This window comes from Eleginops maclovinus, chromosome 5, assembly GCF_036324505.1.
Source record: "Eleginops maclovinus isolate JMC-PN-2008 ecotype Puerto Natales chromosome 5, JC_Emac_rtc_rv5, whole genome shotgun sequence".
NCBI lineage: Eukaryota > Metazoa > Chordata > Actinopteri > Perciformes > Eleginopidae > Eleginops > Eleginops maclovinus.
In genome coordinates, this window is record NC_086353.1 from 23,808,890 (window position 1) to 23,835,493 (window position 26,604).

Sequence of the window (26,604 nt, forward strand, 5' to 3'; positions counted from 1 at the left end):
AGACAAAATGAGAAAAAAAAATCCAGGAAATCACATTGTAGGATTTTTAATGAATTTATTGGTAAATTCCTCGGTAAAATAAGTATTTGGTCACCTACAAACAAGCAAGATTTCTGGCTCTCACAGACCTGTAACTTCTTCTTTAAGAGGCTCCTCTGTCCTCCACTCGTTACCTGTATTAATGGCACCTTTTTGAACTCGTTATCAGTATAAAAGACACCTGTCCACAACCTCAAACAGTCATACTCCAAACTCCACTATGGCCAAGACCAAAGAGCTGTCAAAGGAGACCAGAGACAAAATTGTAGACCTGCACCAGGCTGGGAAAACTGAATCTGCAATAGGTAAGCAGCTTGGTGTGAAGAAATCAACTGTGGGAGCAATTATTAGAAAATGGAAGACATACAAGACCACTGCTAATCTCCCTCCATCTGGGGCTCCACGCAAGATCTCACCCCGTGGGGTCAAAATGATCACAAGAACGGTGGGCAAAAATCCCAGAACCACACGGGGGGACCTAGTGAATGACCTGCAGAGAGCTGGGACCAAAGTAACAGAGGCTACCATCAGTAACACACTACGCCGCCAGGGACTTAAATCCTGCAGTTCCAGACGTGTCCCCTGCTTAAGCCAGTACATGTCCAGGCCCGTCTGAAGTTTGCTAGAGGGCATTTGGATGATCCAGAAGAGGATTGGGAGAATGTCATATGGTCAGATGAAACCAAAATAGAACTTTTTGGTAAAAACTCAACTCGTGGTGTTTGGAGGAGAAAGAATGCAGAGTTGCATCCAAAGAACACCATACCTACTGTGAAGCATGGGGGTGGAAACATCATGCTTTGGGGCTGTTTTTCTGCAAAGGGACCAGGACGACTGATCCGTGTAAAGGAAAGAATGAATGGGGCCATGTATCGTGAGATTTTGAGTGAAAACCTCCTTCTATCAGCAAGGGCACTGAAGATGAAGCGTGGCTGGGTCTTTCAGCATGACAATGATCCCAAACACACCGCCAGGGCAACGAAGGAGTGGCTTCGTAAGAAGCATTTCAAGGTCCTGGAGTGGCCTAGCCAGTCTCCAGATCTCAACCCAATAGAAAATCTTTGGAGGGAGTTGAAAGTCCGTGTTGCCCAGCGACAGCCCCAAAACATCACTGCTTTAGAGGAGATCTGCATGGAGGAATGGGCCAAAATACCAGCAACAGTGTGTGAAAACCTTGTGAAGACTTACAGAAAACGTTTGACCTCTGTCATTGCCAACAAAGGGTATATAACAAAGTATTGAGATGAACTTTTGTTATTGACCAAATACTTATTTTCCACAATCATTTGAAATAAATTCTTTAAAAATCCTACAATGTGATTTCTGGATTTGTTTTTCTCATTCCGTCTCTCATAGTTGAGGTATACCTATGATAAAAATTACAGGCCCCTCTCATCTTTTTAAATGGGAGAACTTGCACAATTGGTGGCTGACTAAATACTTTTTTGCCCCACTGTATGTGTACTAAACACATTACCAGATAATGATTTTAAAAACTCTAAATACATATTAGACCAAATAAATAAATACAAAATAGCTTTTTATTGTGTCTGACGGTGTTGACAAAAGCAAAGTAATAATTGGAAAAACGCCTATTTTTTAAAAAAAATACAAAATGAGGAGGTTGCACCGGTACATTGCTGAAGAGCTAAGACCTTGGTCTATAATGATATACCTTTAGATTTTGTAATTTAACTTAACTGTTTATTTTCAAAATTAAAACCTGTTTTATCCAAATTCCCAAGAATCAGTGACATACAAAAAAAAGTGTTATTGCATTTGAATGGCCCAGGAAGTGTGATCCAAAGAAACGGGATGAAACGTGGGTGCCAGTCTCATCGGTTGCCGCAGGACTACGGTAGTTGTTTATTCTTGGTGGTCCTGTTCATGCTCTTGTCGACAAACGAATCTTCGTTTACTCTTGAGATGAGCTCCTTTTTTATGTAAGGAGCTATTCCAAACCGCACAAGTTACGCAGTTTTATCCCTTCCACAAGTGAAAGTTTCAGCACTTTCAGAATCAGGAAACATTTCACGGAAGATTGTGTGAATGTTGTCGTTTGAGGTGTATGACTGGTGACGACTAACTGTGTGAAAAACCCACAGCACTTCTGCCTTCAACGTGGCTGTGGGTGAAAACGAGTTGAATAACAGCCAACCTAGAAGTAGCGCCAGCGAACGACTCTATGGGCATTTACTCCTTTGAATACCAGCATAGCGCTTGTGTTTTTCTGATCTCCTGTGCAAATCTAGTGCTTTGTACCCCATTGTGCCAAGTTTAAACGTTTTTTTGACAAAGTTCGGCATCGCGCCTCATAGGAGCTGGACGGTTTCAGCCAGCCATGATACTTGTCGTCCTCCAACCACTTATCATTAAATTTGCATTTACCCATTGTTAACCTCAGCGTCGTGTTCCTTTTTTCCGCGGCAGCTGGATAACTACGTTCTTCTTTTACATTAAAATGCAGATCACAGTCATACAAGGCGTTATACCGCCACCTACTAAGCAGAGTGTGCGCTAGCCTACCTATTTCAGGTAAAAAACAAATAGGTATTGGACGTTGCAGGATATAAAATAACATTACCGGAAAAATAAAACATACACATTAAACAACAAATACACACTCATTCATTCTGCCCCAGGTCAACTGTAATACCTCCCCTCCTAAATTTCCTGACCTTTTAAGACATTTTTAGACCTTGAACATCAAAAACTAAATTTAGGACTTTTTAAGGATCCGTGGGGACCCTGATCAAGCATTTTTCATCCTCAATGTGCCATATTAGGCTAAGTTTCCCATTTCCATCCAGACTTTGGTTTGGTCCGCTAACTACTGAAAGTATCACTCTTGGCCTCTTTCATCCACGCCTCACACCTTGTTTAGTTCAGCCGTAGAGCTGCTGTCCGGTTACATGACAGGGTTGTTGGCTAAATGCCGTGCAAAGCTAGATCCTCACTATCCACAGCACCAGTAACCCTTTCACGACAACGTGATCAAGTGTTGGAAATATTGTGTAAGGCACCTTGTTAACTGTGACAGCCATCAGGATTGATCTTAAATCATGCAACGACTCATTTCAGCAGCTTGGTGAGGACTTCACTTAGAAGGACCCCGACCACGAGGATGACGATCATAAGCAGCAACGTGAGTCCTCGGCGTAAAACCAGCTGCTGCACCGACATAACGTTTCCCACTGTGGTGGTGGTGGATTTATTCTGGCTTGGGACACTCAGATCCTCACGTGTCCCGTCCTCCTCAGAACTCTCACAATGGAAAGCATCAATGCAGACCTCGTGATGGTTCTGATCCGAGTCTGAGGGTTCAAGGGAGAAACTTCAGTTTTATAAAAATAATGTCACACAAGGAAGTATTATTAAATGTATCAGAGCTTACCTGGATTTTCTGTCCCCACCACCTCCCTTTCTTCTTTGATCTGGACTCCTGATCTCACAAGAGCCTGAAAGAGTTGTGAACAGCGTGTTTTGAAAAGGCATAGTAGGCAGGCATAAAAAAAGACCTTATCAGATTAAATTATTTAAAAAATATTGATTATTAGCAGGATAATGTTATTAAAAGTAGTGTGTGTTGTGTGGACCAGATGGTATCTCTCCTCTGTCAGCTGTTCTGTTCTGAAGGCTAATACTCTCAGTGTGAATCTATACGCCTCCTGCCTGAATCGGCTTTATGGTTTCTCTTTCTTTGGTTCATTGGTTCTGTTTTTAATTCAGCAGGTGAACCTATATGTTCATAAGATTGTGTGTGTGAGCTAAACTGTGTGTATTAAACTTAAACAGAGCATTTTCTGTTAGCTCAGATTTCATTTCGGGACTAGTCTACCACTGACTGCCATCTACTGTAGGTGTGGACTCACTATGGATAAGCACCTCATTAATCCACACTTTTAATTGGTCAAGTGGTGTAGGTACGCACCTCATCAGCAGCCTTCTTCCAATCAAGTTTGCTCAAATATCCAACAAAGAAAATTGCCTGCATTAACACACAGATGGTGAGTCCTGTCCAGAGGCCTTTGAGAGAGGAAAGGAGGGGAGAGGGGAGGAGAGTTTAAATGGTCTTACGGAAGATTACCTGACAAGCAGCAGATAAGACTGCGCACAACATTCATTTCAGAGTTGAATTTAAATGGTCTTGTCTCACCTTCAATGCCCATATTTGCAGCAAACATTAGGGACGCACCGATAGGGAAACCGATGAAGTAGTATCCCACCAGGTTACACAGAGCTCCAATCATCTGTTTTCCTGCTCCTCTGAGAACGCCTCCAGCCACCCCCTGTCCGATCAACCACAGATAAGGTCAGATCACATTCAGAAAATGTCGCTGTTACGTCTAAATTCATAAATTGCATGAGATATTTTCTTACCGCAACAGCATCAGCAAGATGCATGAAGGAAAATATGATCATGATGTCAGCAACCCTTTGTAAAATCTCTCTAAAAAACACAACAAATCAGATGGTTGATGGACACTAGTAGCGTTTTGGGCCAGAGGGCATGCCCAGAGTTGAAAGTAATTCAACTTTTGAACGCAGCGGCGTGCACTGCTTGTCATGTGACAGTGGAACAACCAATCACAGCCGGGAGATATCTTTACTTCCATAAATATAAGTGTAACTGTGGAGAAGTTCTTTATAGTTCATTTCAGTGCAGTCTTTCGTTGACCTGACTTTAAGATCTGTCCGGTGTGTCAGCTGTCCGGCACACACTAAAATACACAGAAGTGCAGAGCGGAGCAAAGCAGATAATTTTCTGGGGGAGACACTGCTGTCCCAAAAACAACATCCTGAATACTTCAGATGGTTGCTTAGCAACGTAAGGCATGACCTGCCTTAGTTCGGTGCAAACATATAGAGCCCGACGACACACCTGGTGTCTCTTGGACGCGGTGAAAAAGCCCTCATGTGTACGGCTCCCTGGACGTCTGAAGATCCCTTCGCTCCTCAATGACGCAAACCTGACTCAAGGCAGTTAGTCATGTTCACAGAGAGACAAGGGAAAACTTGGACAGGAAAAAAACGGTCTCAGGACTTTGTCAAAGTTTTTTGATGAGCACATGCACCCCTTTGGATCATTTTAGAATCAGTAGGTGAAGGGGAGATTTCTTTTGAGCTTACATTACTTCTCTTACAACTAGTGCAGTGCTCTGATTTATATCAGATGTCCAAATTGTACCACCAAGTAGAACCGATGAACTGTTCTCATGATTGTACACACTAAAAGTTTTCTCATTATTAATATACTCTGTGCGTGCTATTTTTCAGAACATTTAAAAAATGTTACTTTAAAAAGTGACATGTCCCTGGCGTCCCCAGGGTAAATGAGGCTTGTGCATTTTGGCATCTCCAGCTGACAGATAAATACATGTCTCATTTAGTGAGACAAACAGATATTGTATGGCAGACTGAAAATGTATGATTAAAAGCTGTCTTAACACTGGTCCCATCACCAACAAGAGTTCAATGGTGTGAGCCAGCAACACGTTGATGACCTCACGTAATGTAGAACAGCTACATGAAAAGGCTAGCTTCATACAGCAATATGAAACTAAAATGTATGTTCTGTCAGCGCAAGAAAGAGGAGAACATTGTACCAGACTTTACTCACTCGTCGGTGGTGAAGATGTATCCGAGGACATTTCTAGCACTGCTGGCGAAGATTGAAACAATACACGCGATGAGGACTGCCATGGGAAAGAAACAAAAACAATGGTTATACATTGAACAGATTTTACCCCTAATTACACTTCCTAAAATAAGAAGTTATCACTGAAAAAAACATCATCTTTAATGATGATTATTTTTGGAAGATGAAACAAGTCTAAAAATTGCAAATATCGCATCCAGCTATGAATAATTAAATTAATTAAATATCTGAAGTATGACATACATTTTATAATATTTAATGTTTTAGATTTAGATTGTCTCTACATATATGTTACTTTTAATAAAAAAAGATAAATAGCATTAACTCTGCATTTTCAGTGTATTCTCTGTGTTGAATACCTGCCTTCATGTACGTGGTATTGCTGCTGAAGCAGCTTAATGTTGCATTGTCTTGTGACTGATGTGTGAAATATATTAATTAATATATTGGCTCATTTTAAAAGGCGTTTCAGGCAACATGTAGTGTCTGCGTTGGGTCTTACATGCACAGACGATGGGGATCTTGCAGGACAGCTTGGCCTGCTCTATGTTTCCTGCTCCAAGAGCGTTCCCAACACGAACACTGGCAGCAGCAGCAAATCCCAATGGGAACTGTTGGAAAACATAAACAAGTAATCACCACAGTGAATTCAATCTTTTTTTTTCAAGCAAGAGTCCTGGCCTTTTCTTTATCATAATACAACTATCTGGCATTCAGAAGGAAGAGTGCATCTACTCATTTATTTTTCACTTAAAATTGATATTGAATGCTAGTCCATTGTTGCCAGCTGTGAGCTAGCTACAAAGAAGTTTGTAAACACAGTAGAAGAAGATTAGCTAACTTAACTCAACTCTTCTTTCAATACTTCTTTAAGAGGACATATTCTGCTCATTTTCAGGTTCATATCAGTATTCACTGTCTCTACTAGGACATGTCTCCATGCTTTAATGTTCAAAAAGCTCTTTATTTTTCTCATACTGCCTGTGCTGCTGAACCTCTTCTCACCCTGTCTTAGCCAGCGGGCTCAGTAGTGATTGGTCGAGCACTTAGAGATGTCCCACCCCTTAGCCTATAACGTGCAATGTGTTAGAGCGCTAGCCTATAGGAGTGCAAGTGTTACTTTGTGATGTCATTTTTGTTGTGGAAGTAAGCAAAGGACTCAAATGGAGGGGTTTCAGGCAGGGGGGGAGAGTGTGGGAGATAAACCCATAGAACACACTACAGCCAAGAGAACACCCCCAAAAAGCATAAAAGGCCCCTTTAACAGTTATTGAATAAGAGCAATGGCCAACACACAGGGGGGGGTTAGCTCTACGTATTAAAGAGAGGAATACCGTTCAGAGCAGTTACCATGTAAGCCACAACCGACAGCTCATAGACTATGGACTGGGCCCCCAACTCAGCCTCACTGATCAACCCGGCCAGGAACCCCCCGATTTCAAACATCCACCACTCCAGACACAGCATGAGCATGCTGGGGATGGCCAGCTTGACGAATGGACCCCACTCCTGCAGGCACTCCAGGGTCCAACCTGAGGGTCAAAGGTCGACCGTTACGTCGCTGTTTATCTTTGAGTTTCTCACTTCATGTGAGAGCCATGTGTTGTTAGCAGTTGCTAAAAAGGATGGACATATGCTGATGTGAGATTAATGCTAGATGATTTTCAATCTGGGTTTTTGAAATGATGATTGAAATTCTGCAGATATAAATGCAATAAAGTGGGCTTGAAGCTTCACAGAGCCAGGTTGAAAGGGATCATTGTACTTCTGGCTTCTAACAGCTCCTACTGTATTCAATAACTTAGAAGTAACGCCTGACTTGAGACAGCTGAATCATCCCAGCAACTTCTCCTCCACTCAGTAATGGAGAGTAACTAATCTTGTCAAACATTAAAAAGTCTAAAGTGCAAAATGAAACACCACGGGGTGTGAAAGGGCAGAGACTAGGATGATGAAAGAAGATGACGTTAACGGACAGAACATGAAACTCCACCACATAATAACAAAATAATCATTTTAATGTTGAGGTCCAATATGTCAATGACAAGGAGGAAACTACTGACCTCCCCATGTGGCCTTATGCAGACCCTTCCAGCAGATGTAGGCGTATAAGACCACAGCCAGAATGTACTGGGAGATAGCATTGGCTGCAGAGGAGCCGCTTCACAGCACGGGAAACAGAAAGCATTTTTATATTCAGCTGTTCAATAATATGAAACTAGAACTCATATAAATGTTGTCTTCAAATGCTCATTCAGATTAAATACATTACTTTATAGATGTCTCTGTTCAAGGTTATCCATTAAAACAATCCAGTGATAAACAATAGATTTGACAAATTATAATAAGTGGTGAATGAATATATATCTGTTCTATTAGATTGGTAATGGCGCTGCAGAATTAATCCAAACATATATATATATATATAGCACAATATTTGGTAAAATGTGTAAAAAATGTCTGCATGAAGTATTGTGGCGCTGTGGAGAAGTCCTGCTATTCTACAGATTAATATGAATCCTTGTTTGGTACAAAAAACGATTTTTAAAAAAAATGTTAATGTGAAAATGTTTTCAAAATGTGTTTAATCTGGTATAGCAAGTCATATGGCAATTGCAATATAAATCAGAATAACCACCTTTTTTTTAACCATTATTTTCCAAACCCTGCAGGCATAATTAGTTTAGTCTTTTTAAGGTAGGATAGAGATTGATTTACAAACATAGCCAACACACTTTTTGTGTCACGTTGTGTAGATTTAACAAAACTCACTTCCAATCACTGATTTAGTGTCACTCATACACAGAAATGAATCCACATCTGATTGTTTCTAAATACCTAAACGAGTGTTATAGTGTTAGTATGCTCTACTAGCACAACAATTCATACAGTTACAGAAACAATCTAACTGCACTACAATTTGTCACATTTATTCCTGCATTTATTTGGTTACGTATTAACGGATTCAACTCAGAAATGCCTTGATAAGATCAAGAGCAAATCCATTTTTTTAATATAAAATGTAATTTGTATTTGTTTATTTCTCGTTAGATATGTGTCAATGCACTCTGAGGATTGCTATTTTAATTGTTTTGTTGTACCTGAAACAATAGCAATAAGGAATTCTATTCTTCTAAAGAAAAATGATGTTGAAAAACTCACGCCACGCCCAAATTCAGTGGGTAGAGGAAGACGTATTGGATGATTGCATTGAAGATATTCGCAACCACTCCAGTCACCACCTGAGGCCAAATAATCCCCTGTGAATCAAAGCCCCTGGTGTCAGTATCAATTTGAATAACACTCGTCCAGCCATTGACTTTTTTTGTTGTTCAGCATCGGCACCTGGTTTTGAAGATACCTCCCTTGCAGCTGGTACATAAAAGCAGCCTGAAGAGGGGGACAGAGCAATCGAATCAGTGACATGTTGGCTGGTAATTGAGATTCAGAGTAATGCATGTATATGACATGTATGTATTGTGTCATTAGTTTGGAATGCACCACACTCACCGGCAGAGCAGGCATGAAGATCTTCACATAGAGCTGGGCGAGACTTCATGCAAGAAGAGCAATTAATATGTAAATGTCCTTGTTGGGTTGGACTGTACATATGAGCTTTATAAAATATAAGGTTATAAGTCATTCTCTGTTGACAGATCTGGAATAAAACATTTTGAACACATAAAAATGTGTGAAATCAAAATGAATAAAACTCAGAATGAAAGCTTTGGTTTCTCTGTATCTCCTGGATGTGTTAAAATCAGCTACGCTCTAGCATTTGCACTAACTATATGTTAAAGCTGACCACGTTGTACTTTGTGGTATCTTCGTTTCTGCTGCCCACAAGTGGCAAACAAAGTTTCACTGATGTCCTTTGAGGTATATAAAAAAGGTTCCATAAAATTGTGTGTTATATTATTTTCGCTTTCACAGGGTTTAGTCTCAAACCTTTGTTCCTGATAATGACAAATAAGCATTCATTTGAATATCTGAACCCAGTTCAACTCAAACTAAATTAAATGTACAGTTACAAACTGTAGTTCGGTGCCAATTTCTTTACTTTGCAACTGTTGTGAAAAAATGTTTTTTAAGTTATTTTCTGCATAATGAATTAAAGGCTGTTGTTTTTTTCAAAGTCAGACATTGATATGTAACGATTAACAACAACACTGATTGTGTTGCATTGCATCAGAATCAGTTAAACAGTAATAACCCCAGTGGAACCAAACACAGTTTTTAGGGTCTGCGATACGGCTACACAGTTTATTTAAGATAGATGGATGGATGGATGGATAGATAGATAGATGTACTTTATTGAACCCAATTTGGGAAATGTTTGTGTTGCAGCAACATAAGACAAGGCATTGTGCATTGCAATAAAAATAAAATAGCAAAAAAAGTACTAAAAATGTACACAAAATATAATCAAAAACAAATATAAAGCAGGATATTATATACCGTACATTAAGTGTGTAAGGTATGAAATATGAAATAGAATATAAATATAATGTGATTTAAAGCAGCTTAGAGTTTGTTAGGTCAAGTCTAGAGAAGGGATACCATGGCCTGATCAATCAAAAACGTGATCAAACGTGTTTTAACATGAGCACAGTTCTAGATAAAATGAGATGTGGGAGACAAGAGTCACTGAAGGGAAAGAAGCTAAAATATGTGTTTTAGGGGGGTGTAATAATGTCTAACCTGGCAACCTCTGGGCTCTGTTTGACAGCGAGTAGAAGAGGTTCAGTGTTGATGAGGATGGCCCAGCAGGGGAAACAGGCCAGCAGCAGAATCAGAACCCCCCTCTGAAGAATCACCCCCACACGCTTCAGGTTACCACTCCCATACGTCTGCGTGACACAGGTAGACGGATACTCAGACAGTCACAGTTGGAAAACACCAAATCCCACCAAGGGTATGACTGGGCAAGGAAAACTAACATGATACAAGAGCTCATTGTTTTAAGTTGTTTTAAAAGAGCACCCCCCCCACACCCCCAGGACAGCCTGGGAACCCAGCTACACTGGTTCTGTTTGTCTTGGTTAGATAAATGAAATGGTGAGGACATTACCTGAGATATGAGGGTATCACAAGTTAACGACAAACCAGTGCCAATGGAAATACCGGTGACGTTAACCACCTGCCAAAGCAAAAGATAATCATTAAAAGATGAATATCGCCGGGACTGGAAGGAAGGCCACACACAGATTAGGATTTGAGAAAGTCTGCTCACCGCGATTGATAAAGCTACCCCTGCTAGTTCTGTTTTGCCCAGGTGACCGCAGAACACCGTGCTGACGAAGCTGATCATAAACACCATCAACTGGGAAATGACCTGTACAGCAAAAGAAAACACATAACAGCTTTCCTTATGTTCTCATTTATACAAATGGCAGAGATACACACATACAAAAATATAAACATGACACACTGCAGAAAATAAAATGAAATGTAACTGGGGTAAGGTGGCATGTGGGGTTGCGGTGTCATCTTTAGCGGTGGAATCATGATGCGATATTAGATTTCTTCTTGGATTTTAGATTGGTAATTGAGTGGTGCAGGAATGAGTTTTAAATTTGTTTTTAGTTAGATGCCTGAAATAAGATGAACAGAATGTTTCACAATTTGTTCTAGAACATAAACAATATGTCAATGAATAACCTTCTTATAAGTGTAAAAAAAGGTCACTAAATGAGACTACTAAACGCCAAATATAATACCTTTAGATTAATGGTCATACAGTATGATTTTTGGTAATTGCCAGTTTATGCCCTCTAATGGTGTTGATAGAAATGTGTAGTACGGGTCCTCAGCACATAAAAACAGCTGGATGCTAACTTGTATATGTTGGGCAATTTGCACAAATACCATAAATTGCGTTAATTAGTATAAATACCATATGCAGAAAATACAAAAAAAATGGCTTGGACGATTTGGACCCTTTTTTAGGTTATTGAGGATTTTTAATCAATATCTGAAATTTACCTTTTCAGGATAAAAAAAGGCAATATTAACCAGCAAGTGGCCATATTTGTACTCCCGGTGGACTGATGTTGATGAAATTTGGTTTGATTTTAAAGTTATAGGGGAATCAAAACGGCCATTTTGATCCATCAAATGTCCAAAATTGTTTCAACATCCTCAATACCCTCCAAAGAACACTCCAAAATTCTCCAAATCGCCCAAGCAATTTTGTAGCTATTGTCTGTATGCTAATTAACACAACATATGCTAATTATGCAAATTGCCCCACATATGCAAGTTAGCATCCGGCAGTTTCTGTGCTGGGGACCCGTAGTATACATTTCTAACATAAAACTTTGGAGCGCTGTATAAAGTTAGCTTAGGCCTTATAACAAATTCACCAGCCTTTATAATGGTATGACTTGCTTGAAGTGAATATATCTGCACTTCTCCTTGTTGTTCGGAGTTTAATTCTCTATGTGTTTTGCACTTATTACAAGTCACTTTGGATAAATGCATCAGCCAAATGAAATGACATGTGATGAAGTGTATTGGTTAAATAGTTAACATTAGTCTAAGTTATCTCAGTTGGCCTCAAACATTTTGGTCACCTTGTCAACAAATATTTCTAAAGGCACACCTTTATAACTATTAAGGTTATAAGAATGAAGAAAATATAGGTATGAATTCACTCCACTGTATAGGACAGTAAAACTAAAAAAAAACATTTTAAAAGGGGAGTGATAAGGAAAGTATGCTTAAGGAAAAAGAAAATATAATATAATACTTTTTTTTTTTTTATTAGGCTACTGTATTATATATAGCTCTGGAAGAAATGAAGAGACCACTCCAAATGTTTCTTAAATCTTTATCTCTACATGTATGGCAACCATTCCAGTGTCCGTCGAATTCCAACACAGAGAAATGTGGTCAGTAGTTTATAGAATACAATAATAAAAAAAACACGTTTTTAACTCAAAGACATATCTATAAATAATAAAACCAGAGAAACTGATAGTGCTGCAGTAGTCTCTTCAGTGGTTCAGCTAGAGGGAATTAATGAAGTGATCGGTGGAGGAGCTTTTCATTCTAAGCAACTAGTGCTGAGTGCAGCATTTACCGTAAGAATCACACACATTTATTTAAGAGCGCAGACTTATTAACAGACCATGCTTGCCGATTCGGGCTGGAATGTTAATTGACAGTATGCTTGAGCTTCAAAAAGAGCCACAACCGTGCGAGTGCACGCATGCGCGATTCATAAGTGCGCTCCGGTACTTATAAATAAGCATTACACCCCTGGTTGACACTGCTTGCAACGAGACTATTATAGCCTACGTATACATACACATGGCACATAAATGCTAAAAGACATCCCAACATTTGATGTTAAAGTTAGTATTTTATTTAAAGGTGAGTGAATTTACCACTGGTCCCGCTAGTTTGCAAAGCTGAAGGAGTTCGTGCTGGAAGTCCGGCGGGATGAAGCGTCGCACACACTTCAGACAGGACCCCCAGCACCCGACGGATCCCGGGACAGAGGCAGCTGCTTCTTCCGGTTTTAAATCCTCCTTCATGCTCTCAGAATATTTAACTGGAGTTTTATTAGAGCCGTCCATGACTAAGGTGTTCTTAAAAAGACAGACGGGGCTAATTCCCGTTACCGCTTACTCTTCAACATATAATGGACAATGTCAAGCTGGTTGTTACATTTCATTCTGAGGACGAGCTCCACATGTGCTGCAGGACTGCCCTCCCAGCCAATCACCTCCTACAGGAGCAGTAGGGTGTCCTTCCATTGGGTAGACACTATGTTGCATTCAAGTGCACATTATGAGGTTCAGTTTACCTACACTCGTCATTTGAGTGCAACGAATAACTCCATTATACAGCCTGTTTGTGGAAATGTACTCCAGATTCTTTAGCAAAGTAAAATAAAAACACTCTAGAAAGTATCTTTCACGATTAAAATTCCAATGTCACTTCGGTAAATGACAAAAGTATTGGAGTAAAAAGTATATTTGCCTCTAATTAGTTGAAAGAAATTGTAAACACTTGTATTGAAGTACCTCTGTAAATATACTACATAGTAGTTACATTATACCACTGTGTGGTCTGTGCCATAGCTTTAGTTTGGGCCTTTCGTGTACTTTTACAAATTAATAAATACTTCACCCTTAATATCCATTGTAAATGTAGGTAAAGCAATTAAGGTGTGTTTTATAAACTGTTCAGTTAAGGTAGGCCTGTTTTCAGGAAAAGAATCAGGGTTGAATAGGTTTGATAACATGTACAGTGGAAACTAGTGCAGACCCATGCTAGTTAGGGTTACATAAAGTCTCAATGCCAGGCGCATACAACCGACCTTTCCTCTTGTTTCTCTTTAAAGCTGCAGGGAGGAAGCGACAAATCAGAATGCAGCACATGTTAAGCAATCATAGAACGACACACACTAACTCACACACACTGTTACCTAAATGTAGAGCTCAGACATGTAAGCATCTGCAAGTGTTACAGTGGAACGTGCGGTTTTCACAGTAGACTGCTTGAGTAATAAGTAACTGAAAATCATTTGACAATTACATCAAATTAAAGAAAAAAAAAACTAAATAAAGTAACTAAGTGCATTTACTCAAGAAATTATATTAGGTAGAAATTCATGGTAGCCTACTTTTCGTCAGTATTTCCATTTAAGCAGATGACACTTCTACTCGACTACATCTCAGAGATAAATATTGTACTTTAACTTCATTGCCATCCCCTGTCTGTCCAGAAAAACATGGTTATGTGTACCTTTATATGATGAGATATCCTCTTGCCTTTAAGATAAATAAACTCTCTAAAAAGCCTCTTGGATCAGATGGAAAATGCTTTGTCACAACGCTAATAACTGGGATTTTATGAGTTACCTTTTTAAAGATGCTTTTCACAGCTACAGAGCTAAAATTACGATTTAGAAAATATGATGCATTTCTGTAGACAGAGTTGCCCCTAAGTATATAGAGGAGTTAAAATGAGCGTGGCGCTTTTATAGTGAAGTATTTTCACAGGGTGGTAATAAGTAAAGGATCCTAATACTTCTTTCACCACTTACTGAAAGAACAACATGAGCATATTAATTTCCAGAACACAGAGCCTGTTTTGTCACTTGTAAAGAACAAGGAACTTATCCAACTCAAGATGTTAGAAAAATCCCAACTTTAATATGTAACTTGTTTTCCTAATGGCCATTTCTATGTGACTCTTCAGAGTTGGTGTCTGGCATCTTGCACAAGCAGGTTAATTTTCAACAATCATGATGCGGAAGAAACAACCACAATGACTGGGCTTAAAACCAAAAGGACATACAAGGAAGGAAAAAAAACAAACAGATTAATCGTCACGTTTTTTTTAGTCGCTGTATTGATCAAAATATATATTTTTTTACCAGAAATGCTTTGCTTGGATCTCGAGATCAGGATTTTACCCCCCTCCTTCACCAACGCTGTAGCCAAATGATTTGTTCACAAACAATATGAGCTTGCTTCACAGTTGTGTTTTGAGCAATGAACCCGGCAACAAGAATAAAATGACAAGCTAAAACACCTTTCACAGATAAATCCCCAAAAGATCTGTTTTTAAGTTATAAACACAGGAGAGAAAACTATTTAGGCCCAGATTATGATCAAGTGTTTTCCCATTTGCCCCTCTGGGCTTCCATAGCAGTAGATACAGTATCAATACTACCTGATTTTGTTTAGACTTGTTACATACATAACTGAGGTTCATTAGCTAACGTGCCAAGTTCAGTGAGTATACGTTTGATGAACTTTTGTTATAAAACATAGCATCATATAACCACTCCTGTTATGGCATGTTCTGTGAAGGCTATTGTGCCAAAGACTTTGCTCACAGCTTTTTCTAAGTTTCTAAGAATGGTCCCACTACAATGAAACGGCTTTCACAGGGCCACCTGAGGACAATTCATAGCTCATTGGATCCAAAGCATTCTCAGCTTTCCAGTTATGTTTGGACAACAAAAACTAGTTTTCATTCATCAGAAACACCTTGGAATACTTTTTGAATATACATTTTGTATTTGCACGAAACTTTGGATTCATGATGGCTAAACTATCCCCCGGTATTGAACAGAGTAGAGAACAAGAGAAAGAAAGAGGTGAAAAGACAGAGTGCTGGACGCCAGAGAACTCAGCAGGAGAAGAGAGACAGGAAGTAAACACTAACGGAAATTGCAGAAGAAGACTCACAGGAAGTAGTCACGTTTGGTACGAACTAGAACACACTTTTTTAACGCTTGGGGATGGGTTCCATGATCAGGTCAGGCTACCTTTTTTTTTAAATGATTATTGGCCGTTGCACATTATCCCTTCCTAAGGGACCACAGTGGGCCAGAATATTCAATTAAACCAATTTTTGAATTGGCTAAAATTACATTAAAATGCTAAAACACTGCATACCCTTTTGCTACAAACTGTATTTGATTAGCCCAATGTGGGCATGTCTTTTGGGTATCTAGAAAACCCGTTTTCATCGGAAACCTTCAGACGAGGTGTCAAGTGACCCATTTTAATATGGCATTGTTGGTTTTTTCGTCCCCATAATTGTTCTTGGCAAGCAAGCATCCCAACAGATTTCATATGTTATTGGTATCTTCACTCGAGCTTTAAACATGAGCCCACTACAGCCTTTCAAAGGACATAAAGTCAGCTGGGGCCCATAGCGATGTTCTTAGAGATGAAACGTCAACAAATCAGATCCTAGCATGTGTTAAACTACATTTTAGCTGTTAGAATAACAGGTGGGAGTAGCATGTCCATCCCACCCTAGTCCCTTTAAGCAAATGGAGGAACATATAGAGCAATTCACCACCGGGATAACTGTAGAATGTTTCTTTGACTGCAGGTCGGTTACAAAATGTAATAAAAAACGAGATATGGATAACCTGGACAGGAAATAAGCAGGAGGCTGCTTTATTGTCAGGCCTCAGGTTTTTGCTAACTCTGGGCTGTTTAAACATATTGACCCCAGACGTAAGATCACTGGCAGATGAAATGACACTCCTGAAATTAGAGGTATCAAACTTCAGGTAAAACTTAATAAACTCTTTGGCAAGCTGTTCACAGAAACTCTCCAGGACAAGCTCAGCGTTCCCTTATTTCTTTGAGCCAACAATAGTTGCCATGTCCCAGGACGAACCTAGATTCTTCCTTTCAAGCTCCCTCAATCCTTTCTTTGTAACTCCTTTTTGTTCTTTTATTTTTTTACATTCCTCTGGTCAGTTGTTTTGTGGGCTGCCTTGATCAGAAAACATGTGATCCAGCAAGCTAAAGATTTGTCTCTCCTTCCTCCCTCGCATTTGGGCTCATCAGACTTTATCAACATTATTTAAGTAATCTCTATCCAACACTTGAGAACTACCTTTGCAATGTTTCTCTCAAGCCAATAAGGGCAAACAAAAGTAATTTATGAACATTAAAGCATCTTAACATGTTCAAGTGAAAGCAAAAATGCCATAATGAAACAAAAAAACGAGTTGTATGTTCTGTTAAAGTGATTTTTGGAATTCATGCACTGAAAAAACACAAACGTTATCTTTAATTAAATGCATTATGTCTACAGATTAGGTTAGTTGAAAGCAATCATTTTAAGTGTAAATAAAAATCTAGGTTCAAGTCGATATTATTGCTTTCAACCTAATACGGTTATATGAAATGTGTTGACATAATACATTAAAATGTTTCAGTTTTTTCAGTGTTGCTTACAATTTGTTTAAAGATCGTTATCTCGTCTATGTCTTTAAATTAGGAATCAAGACCGCTGTCAACTTCAGAGAGATCATTAATGTCAGAACATGTCAGGACTCCTTTACATATCCCAGTTGGTGCAGTCATAACAGCCGTCATGGGCTCCGTCCAGCTCTCATTCTGAGGGGTTTTCCTCTCCTCATGGCAATGCTGGACGCAGTCAGGGTCAGACCATCCAATAGGGCTGGCTGGGGGGGGGGGGCTTCTTTCAAAGGAATACTGCTTTGAAAGAAGCTGCTTGTTGAGTGTGATCAGGCATGTAATGTATCAGTGAGAAGCTCTCATTCCTGTGAACAGCGATGAAAACCCCCGAGAACTAAACTTGGAGCATCAGGAGATAGGTTGCAGTCTTTAGGTAGACACTAAGGCTTTGTTCAAGTTTGCTATTGGTGGACATAAATACAACTGTGACAAATATGAGGGGTGGAAACAACACAGACAACAGTTTATCTTCAATAGACAAGACAAGCCTTTTGAAAATCTAGATTCACAAACAAGCAAAACACTACACCTTAGCCGAGCCGTTCCAAACCCTTCCATTACCATTTCAGGAACCAACATCTGTCCCAAAGCCAGGTCCTTTAATATCCATTAAACATGCAAATGAACTCATGCTAAAGTGTTACACTGGACTGCAACTTTCATTTGATAGATCAATGGAGGGCAGGGGAATATGACAGAGATATTGTTTTCTCATTCTTTTGTTTCCCTGTTATCCCAGTTTTGCACGATGAGTCGTCTGTAAATCCCCATTTACTGATTCATTGAATAGCAAATAAAATGAGATGAGGGATAAAAAATACAACAGATGGGGAGTTGTTGACCTAAAGGTTACTAAACTGCAGGAGAAAATGTCTACTTGAGTGGCTGTGCATTGGGTTGGGAAACCAATTGAAGCTACACGAGGTAGCCAACCACAGTAAAATAAAAGCTGGTCACTACATCCATGATTTGGTTCAAAACATAGCAACCGCACAGTGTGCAAAGTCAACACCTTACCTGTCACACACTGAATCCATCTGGCCGATGCATTTAGTGTAAAAAAACAAACAGAAACCAGCAAACTAAAAGCCAAACATGACTTTCCATTTCCTGTGTGTGTTCTATAGGTTTGTGTGCATGTAAATGGTATGCAAAGGCTCAAATACCAAAGTTACCGACAGAGGGAGTCTCTCTCCCACAGATAGTGACATCACTACGTAACACTAGCGCTTCTATCGCCAAGCATTCCAAGGGCTAAGGCTAATGGGGCAGGACATCTCTTACTGATTGACCAATCACAACAGGGGCGACCAGCTAATCAATCAGAGCAGACTGGGCTCTGGTTTCAGACAGGGGGAAAAGAGGTGCTGCAGCACAGGCAGTATGAGAAAAATAAAGAGCTTTCTGAACATTAAAGCATGGAGACATGTCACACTAGAGGATCAAAATGCAAATCTCACCCTGGAGATGAGCATAATATGTCCTTTTTATAGATATTTTTCTAGTAGCTGAAAAATAAAAGCTGAATGCCAAAGTAAATCATTGCAATTCTGTACAAATAGACAGAATATTGCATCACACACTATATACTGAACAGAAAGAAGAGGTTTGGCGAACTCATACAGCAGACAAGAACATATTAAGATACTTCAGGAAGACATGTTATGTTAGAAACATGTGGAATACAAAAGAATAGATGTTGCAATGTAACATAATGCATCAATATATCAGTGAACAGCAGAGGAATCAACTTGAACCCAAAATACTCCACCATTGGGACTGAGCTGGTGGCTCTGTCTGACAGCAGGTCAGGGTGGTCAGTGTTGATGAGCATGTTGAACCAGAACCCCCCCCCCCCGGAGAATCACAGCCACACGATTCAGATTACCGCTCTCATGTGTGCATGAAACAGGCATATAAATAAGGGAAGTTCAACAACACCCATCACACTGCTGAGCAAATGTTTGGACAGGCCAAGAATACAAACCTGATATGAGAGCTTGTTGTTAGACTGAGAGAAAACACTACCTGAGATATATGAGGGAATCACAAGTGGATGACATACCAGTGCCAATGGAAATGCGATTGACAAAAACCTTTTAAAAGTGATAAAAGACAACTCTTTTTTGCTATGACTTATCATTACAGAGTGTTTAAAGTGTCCCCTATTTGTCTGGCTCTCAAGCTAGTCTGGTCTGATTCTTGGGAAAGTGAAGCACGCAAAGGATGAGGGTAGAGCTTGAGATGTATCTATGAAGGTGATGTAACATTGTATGTAGACTCCCATGTACAGTTGAAACCAAGATGACAGATTTGATAATCATAGTGGAGTTGAAGTCCAGTATTTAAACCCAGCTGATTTAAAAAGAACAGCAGATCCCAATCCTGTAAACTCGCGCACACACACACACACACACACACACACACACACACACACACACACACACACACACACACACACACACACACACACACACACACACACACACACACACCTATGCTAGGTAAAAGCACAGCCTGTGACAAATTGGTCTATGTTTAACTCCAAACTTTGAGGTTCCCCCTGCTCACAGCAGTCATGTCAGGGGGGGTCCTTCGCGGGTCATGCCGCCCCCAATGTCTCACTGTGCCCCCCCCCCCCAACCAAATTGTTTTACAACAGTACCCTTCCAGCATCTTCAGTGGTAGGAGGCGTTCGTTTGTCTCTACTTGGTATCAAAACCGAGACAGGCTTGAACAGTGTATCTCTACACTTGTTAACGCAGACCAACTACGAAATAACACGTATTATATCTCCTCTCTTATTGATGGAAAAACAGCTGCCTTTACGAGGGAAGATAGAGGCTTTTGATAACATGTTGGAGGGTTTTGGCCTTTTCCTCTCCCTGCTGGACTATATGATCAAAAAGGCCCCCGAATTGGCTGATGTAGTGGAATCCAACCCTCGAAACATCACTTACTCAGCAGTGTGGTGAGGCTATAGTGGAGGAAACAGGAGACTCCTTTTACACACTGGAAATAGATGGAACCTGTGACACCACGGGGTGTAAAAACATATCGATTGTCAATTGATTTGTAAATGAGATATATGACGTGACAGAGCGCCTGCTGATCACATCGACAGCTGACAAAGGTGATGCACAGACCTTAACGGACACAGTCGTGGCAGAGCTCAACAAAGTTGGACTAGACACATCGAAGATACTAAGCCGGATATTTGATGGGGCTGCTCAGATGTCTGGGAAGCATGTGGCGGCCAGAAGCTCCTGCAAGACAAAATAGGTGGTGAGATTCCTTATGTACACTGATTTTTATAGTCCCTCTGACCCCCCTTCCCTCGTTGAAAAAAAGGCCTTAAGGATCCTTGTCAATTCAACAGAGAGAGAGAGAGGGAGTTATTCGAAAAAATCGACTTATATTAAGCAAAACGTTTAATTTACAAAAATACAAATAATCATATCATCCCACAAGCTGCGTGTACTGTGATATATTCAAACAATGGCCTGGGGTGCAAACGCATGAAAGACCCCCCCCCCCCCCCCCCCCCCCTTGCCCCCGTCAATTGTAGATCTGAGCAAGATGGCGCCGAGGATGGCTGCCGTGTCTGGAGCTCCTCAACAACTCCACATCTTAGTGTTTTTATTGTTTTACTTTGTTGGTTGTTTTTAACTTTTTTTGCAACATGCAAACCGCCCAAGCGAGCCCTATCATCCAATATGATAGAGAACAACTTTTACACATCAGGTCGCTGGTGGACAGCAATAATCCACGACGACCTGCAAACAATGGAGAGTCTCCGTGTTTACCTGCTGGAGCTCTACTTGTGGAGCGCAGGAGGAAGAGACCACGAGGTTCCCGGGCCGGGGTCCTGGTCAGGCTGAGGAAACGTGAAAACAGGCCTCCTCTACCGAGTTTACTTCTGGCAAATGTCCAATCCCTGGATAATAAACTGGACGAACTCCGTAGCAGGGTGGCATTTCAACGGGACATTAAGACCTGTAATGTTTTGGTTTTCACGGAGACTTGGCTCGACCACACGATACCGGACGCCGCCATTGCTCCACACGGATTCTCCATTCATCGCCAGGACCGGACAATAAACTCAGGGAAGAGCAAGGGAGGAGGTGTGTGCTTCATGATTAACAACAACTGGTGCTCGGATGTGGAGATCATTTCTTCGGACTGTTCTCCCAGCCTAGAGCACATCATGATCGGATGCCGGCCTTTTTATCTGCCGAGGGAGTTCACATCTGTTGTTCTAACAGCAGTGTATGTTCCGCCGCACGCTGACAACAACACAGCGCTGGAGGAGCTGTATGGGATTATCGACAGGACAGAGACTTCTCGGCCAGAGGCCGCATTTATTGTGGCCGGGGATTTTAACAGAGCCAACATGAAGAAAGTCCTGCCGAAATACTATCAGCACGTCAGCTGCCCCACGCGCGGTGGAAATACACTGGACCATGTTAGCACTCCTTTCCGGCATGGATATGAAGCCCTCCCCCACCCCCCCTTCGGCAAGTCAGACCACATATCTCTTCTTCTGCTCCCCGTTTACCGGCAGAGACTGAAGAGGGACCGACCTGTGACAAGGACAGTGCAGCGTTGGTCCGAGCAGTCTGACTCTGCTCTCCGCCACTGCTTTGGCATCACGGAGTGGTGTGTGTTTGAGGAGGACGATATAAACACACACACTGACGCTGTCATTTGCTACATCGGCAAATGCATCGATGACGTCGTGCCGCGGATTACTGTACGGACATTCCCAAATGAGAAGCCCTGGATAAACGGCGAGGTCCGAGCTAAACTTAAAGCACGGGCCATCGCGCACAGCGGCGTGATTTGGATGAGTACAGGAATTCCAGGTATGCACTCCGGAGAGCTATTAGCAGTGCTAAAAGACAATACAGGGACAAGGTGGAGTCGAACTACAAGGGCTCCAACGCCAGAAATATGTGGTCTGGACTAAAAACAATAACAGACTACAAAAGGACAACGAGTGGTGCTGAGGAAGTGTCTGCATCTCTCCCAGATGAACTGAACACATTTTATGCACGCTTTGAGAAGCCCCCGGCTGTGGAGGCACAAAAGGCCCAGGATCCCTGCTCACTGGTTTTAACCAGTGCAGATGTGTGTAGATCTCTGAAAAGGATCAACGCACACAGGGCTCCTGGACCTGATGGCATCCCTGGCCGTGCTCTCAAGGTGTGTGCAGTTCAGCTGGCAGATGTGTTCACAGACATTTTCAATAGGTCACTGCTCCAGTCTGTAGTCCCCACATGTTTTAAAGAGTCCATCATTGTCCCTGTCCCCAAAAAGACAAAACCCATCTGCCTCAATGACTACCGCCCAGTTGCACTCACCTCCATCATCATGAAGTGCTTTGAGCGGTTAGTCAAAACTTTTATCACCTCCTCCCTCCCTGACTCACTGGACCCCCTGCAGTTTGCCTACAGAGCAAACAGGTCCACGGATGATGCCATCTCCCTCACCCTCCACACTGCCCTCTCCCACCTGGACCAGAGGAACACTTATGTGAGAATGCTGTTCATTGACTACAGTTCAGCATTCAACACCATTGTGCCCTCCAAGCTCATCATTAAGCTCAGGGACCTTGGGCTCAACAGCGCCCTCTGTGACTGGATCATGAGCTTCCTGACGGGCAGATCCCAGGCAGTGCGGATGGGGAACATCACATCCTCCACCTTGACCCTCAACACCGGAGCCCCTCAGGGTTGTGTGCTCAGCCCTCTCCTCTACTCCCTGTTCACGCACGACTGCGTGGCCACACACAGCTCCAACACCATCATCAAGTTTGCTGACGACACGACCGTCATCGGCCTGATCACAGACGGCGACGAGACGGCGTACAGAGAGGAGGTCAGAGCCCTGACATCTTGGTGCCAGGACAACAACCTCCATCTCAACGTCAGCAAAACAAAGGAGCTGATTGTGGACTACAGGAAGAGGCAGAGAGAGGCACACACACCCATCACCATCGACGGGACTCCTGTGGAGAGAGTCAGCAGCAGAGGTTGCGCTAGACTTTTTCATTGTCCGTCATTTTGACGGGCAGGGTCGTAAAAAATCCGTCATTGTCCATTATTATCTGTCATTGTATTTTAACTTTTAAATGGTTATATTAGGCCTAAGCCATAATGCTTATATTTAATAGCCTCAATTGTTTTTTATTGACTTATTGTCATAAAAAAAATAATTCACAGAACAAGCGTGTTTTAATAATAATTATTTATTATGCATTTCTTTTCTGACGATCAGAACTTTTTCAGCTGTGAAAACATAGCGGCTGTGCCTTAGAACGATGGGCTATTTTAGCCGAACGAAGTCAATTATAGTGAAAATACAAACAGCTCAAGCAGCTCAAACTTTCCTTCTTGGCCGCATGGATTTGAACAGTGCGCTTGCCTGCGTGTAATCAAAAGTGTCAATGGATTCTGCTGCCGAGGCGATTGACATTAAATGCTGCGCCTTTGCCTCCGACAGACGACTTCTCGTGGCGGTTTTTATTTTATTTTGAAGGCTGAACCCCCGCTCAGCTGCAACACTAGACACTGGGATAACCAGCGCCACCTCAGCCAACGCTCTAAAATCGGGAAACATTTCCCCTAGCGAAGTGATGAGCAGCCGACAGGAGCCCCTGAACGAGGGATTTCCCGACCCTGCCAGCACTCTCTTCATCGGGAGAAAATCCCTCTGCATGCGGTACAGGAGACAGCGAAGTGACACAAACGACTCAATGCATCTCTTTTAAATAGCAAAATTACGCCCACATGCTTTCTGCAGATGATTGAGAAGGGGAAACAGCCCACTGAAACAGGTAGATAGCCTACACTACTGCAGCCATAGGCTACATCTCAGACTGTGCTAATGGCACAGACCGCTAATGGTTTTAAATCGGAGCATGGCTTTGAGTGCGATGGAGCTGAACTTGCGCAGCTGGCTACAATGTATCGACCCACTGAACACCAGAACAGCCGTAACGTCGGCTCAGATTGAAAGTTGGTGTCGGCAATGAAGCTTATGCAGAGTAAGAAAACTGTCACAACTTGCCTGGTATTTCAATTGTGATTTTTATTGTTGTGTTTATTATTGGTAATGATCATTGTAAAAATCTGTCAAAATGACGGACGGCCTTCAGATTTTTCCGTCATAGCTAAAAAATATCCGTCAATGACGGACATTTGTCGGTTAACGCGACCTCTGGTCAGCAGCTTCAGGTTCCTCGGGGTAAACATCAGTGAGGACCTGACATGGACACATCACACCAGGGTCATATCCAAGACGGCTCGACAGCGGCTCTTCTTCCTCCGCAGGCTGCGGAAGTTCAACATGGACTCCAGGATACTCTGCAACTTCTACAGGTGCACCATCGAGAGTATCCTGACTGGCTGCATCACCGCCTGGTATTGCAGTTGCACCGCCCTCAACCGTAAGACTCTACAGAGGGTGGTGAAAACTGCTCAGCACATCACCAGGACGGAGCTGCCATCCATGGAGGACCTCTACACCCAGCGGTGTAGGAAGAAGGCCAGTAGGATATTAAAGGACCCCCATCACCCCAGCAACAGTCTGTTCTGTCTGCTGCCGTCTGGCAGACGGTACCGCAGCATCCGGACCAAGACCACCAGACTCAGAGACAGTTTTATACCACAGGCTATAAGACTGCTGAACTCCTGAGCTGTGTGAATGTCTACTCAGATCTTTTATAGTACACACATACATATATATATATATATTATACACATCTGCCATACATATCTGTTTATAGTACACATATCTATATATTATACATATCTGCCATATACATCTGTTATACATAATATATGCATCTGTCCATACCTCCTCATTCAACAGTGTAAAGTATTTAAATACTCTCAATGTATTCCACATATGTATATATTTCACATCCTCAAATCTTTATTGTTGTTATTGTAAATATTCTTCTCTCTTTTTGCACTATTTTATTTATCTTATTTGCACCATGTATGTTGAGTTGTTGGAGGAGCACGGGACATAAGATTTTCATTGCCAACATATACGTTGTATCTGCTGTGCATATGACAAATAAAACCTTGAAACCTTGAAACCTCGTACTGTCATTTGACATTACTCTCTCGTTGAGTTTCTATAGCTGGGCCCTCTGTGCATTTATAGCTGGACCACCACTCACCTCCTATCTTCCCAGTAACTCCAGAGAGGCCAAAGGAGCTTCTTTCATTTAACCCTTCACACTCCAACAGAAACTGAATATATGACATATCCTACCCCATGCTACCTGATTGAGGGGCGTTTTTCCGATATCAGGGATGAATAACACACACAACCTATGGTTCAGGGCCCATGGCATATGATGGAGGGGCCCTATTAAGACATATTACATAATATAACCAGTGTTATATGGCTTTAGGGCCCCAATAAGATATCGGGATGTATAATGTTGTAGAAACCATATTGAAATGGTAGCGCGGAGGCTTGGGCTTCAGGGCCCCCTTGGCCCTTGGGCCCCTGGGCCTGGGCCTGGTAGGCCTGTGCAGCAATCCATCCTTGAGCAGAGACAGATGTAGTGGATTTCTTTCATGTATGCAATGCCCTTTACGTTGCCCTTTTTAAGTTCTGCAAGAAGCCCACAGATGTTGTGCATTATAAGGGTGTGCACCTTAAATGCCTTCTGGAACAAAGATGGACAGGACCTCTTGCAACTGTGTCTGTAATTACAAAATCCTTCAACGACACAACATCCCTTTTGACTGAGATTAATACTGTGAGGGCCCACGGCGCAGCTATAGGAATGGAAGCAGCAGCCTGCTGCTGAGATGACAGAGCCCAGTTTCCCATTCATTGCTCAGTTAGTGCACACAGTTCTTGCCCTGCTGGACCCACCAAACAAGAGTTTACAGAGAGAAAATACTGACTTGATGACAGGTTTAAGTCTCGTGGCTAATGCAACAGCTTGTGTATGCAAACTCTATCGTGAAGAGGAGTTTAACAAAGTGTGGGACATGGCCATGGCCAGTGCTACGCTGAGACCCCCGGTGCCAAAACCAAGATACAGAGCCAACCCGAATATGGATGGGTATGTAGTCGAGGAAACTACAGGACACAGGGATGAGGACACAGAACTTCAGAGACTGTGAT

The 26,604-nt window shown here is 41.7% G+C and overlaps 1 protein-coding gene across 1 annotated transcript; it reads right to left on the reverse strand.

Annotated features, from left to right (window-relative positions):
* Window positions 1-1,729: 1,729 nt before the first annotated feature.
* On the reverse strand, window positions 1,730-13,419 carry LOC134864024 (multidrug and toxin extrusion protein 1-like). The gene is made up of 16 exons (XM_063882753.1): window positions 13,090-13,419; window positions 10,932-11,033; window positions 10,770-10,838; window positions 10,400-10,548; window positions 9,209-9,251; window positions 9,044-9,088; window positions 8,861-8,958; window positions 7,762-7,859; window positions 7,049-7,230; window positions 6,201-6,309; window positions 5,660-5,735; window positions 4,420-4,489; window positions 4,196-4,328; window positions 3,971-4,065; window positions 3,434-3,497; window positions 1,730-3,353 (listed from the first exon to the last, which is right to left on the reverse strand). Exons 1-16 carry the CDS (start codon window positions 13,279-13,281, stop codon window positions 3,112-3,114), a joined length of 1,767 nt encoding a protein of 588 aa, XP_063738823.1. The 5' UTR covers window positions 13,282-13,419; the 3' UTR covers window positions 1,730-3,111.
* Between the last annotated feature and the right edge of the window lie 13,185 nt (window positions 13,420-26,604).

Excerpts from the sequence above, each read along its gene's own strand:
- LOC134864024 (XM_063882753.1), bottom strand. The coding sequence starts at position 13,281 with ATGGACGGCTCTAATAAAACTCCAGTTAAATATTCTGAGAGCATGAAG. Across the intron at positions 7,860-8,860 it reads CCACTGAATTTGGGCGTGGC|CGGCTCCTCTGCAGCCAATG; the intron begins GTGAGTTTTTCA and ends CGTGCTGTGAAG. Across the intron at positions 7,231-7,761 it reads GCATAAGGCCACATGGGGAG|GTTGGACCCTGGAGTGCCTG; the intron begins GTCAGTAGTTTC and ends TTTGACCCTCAG.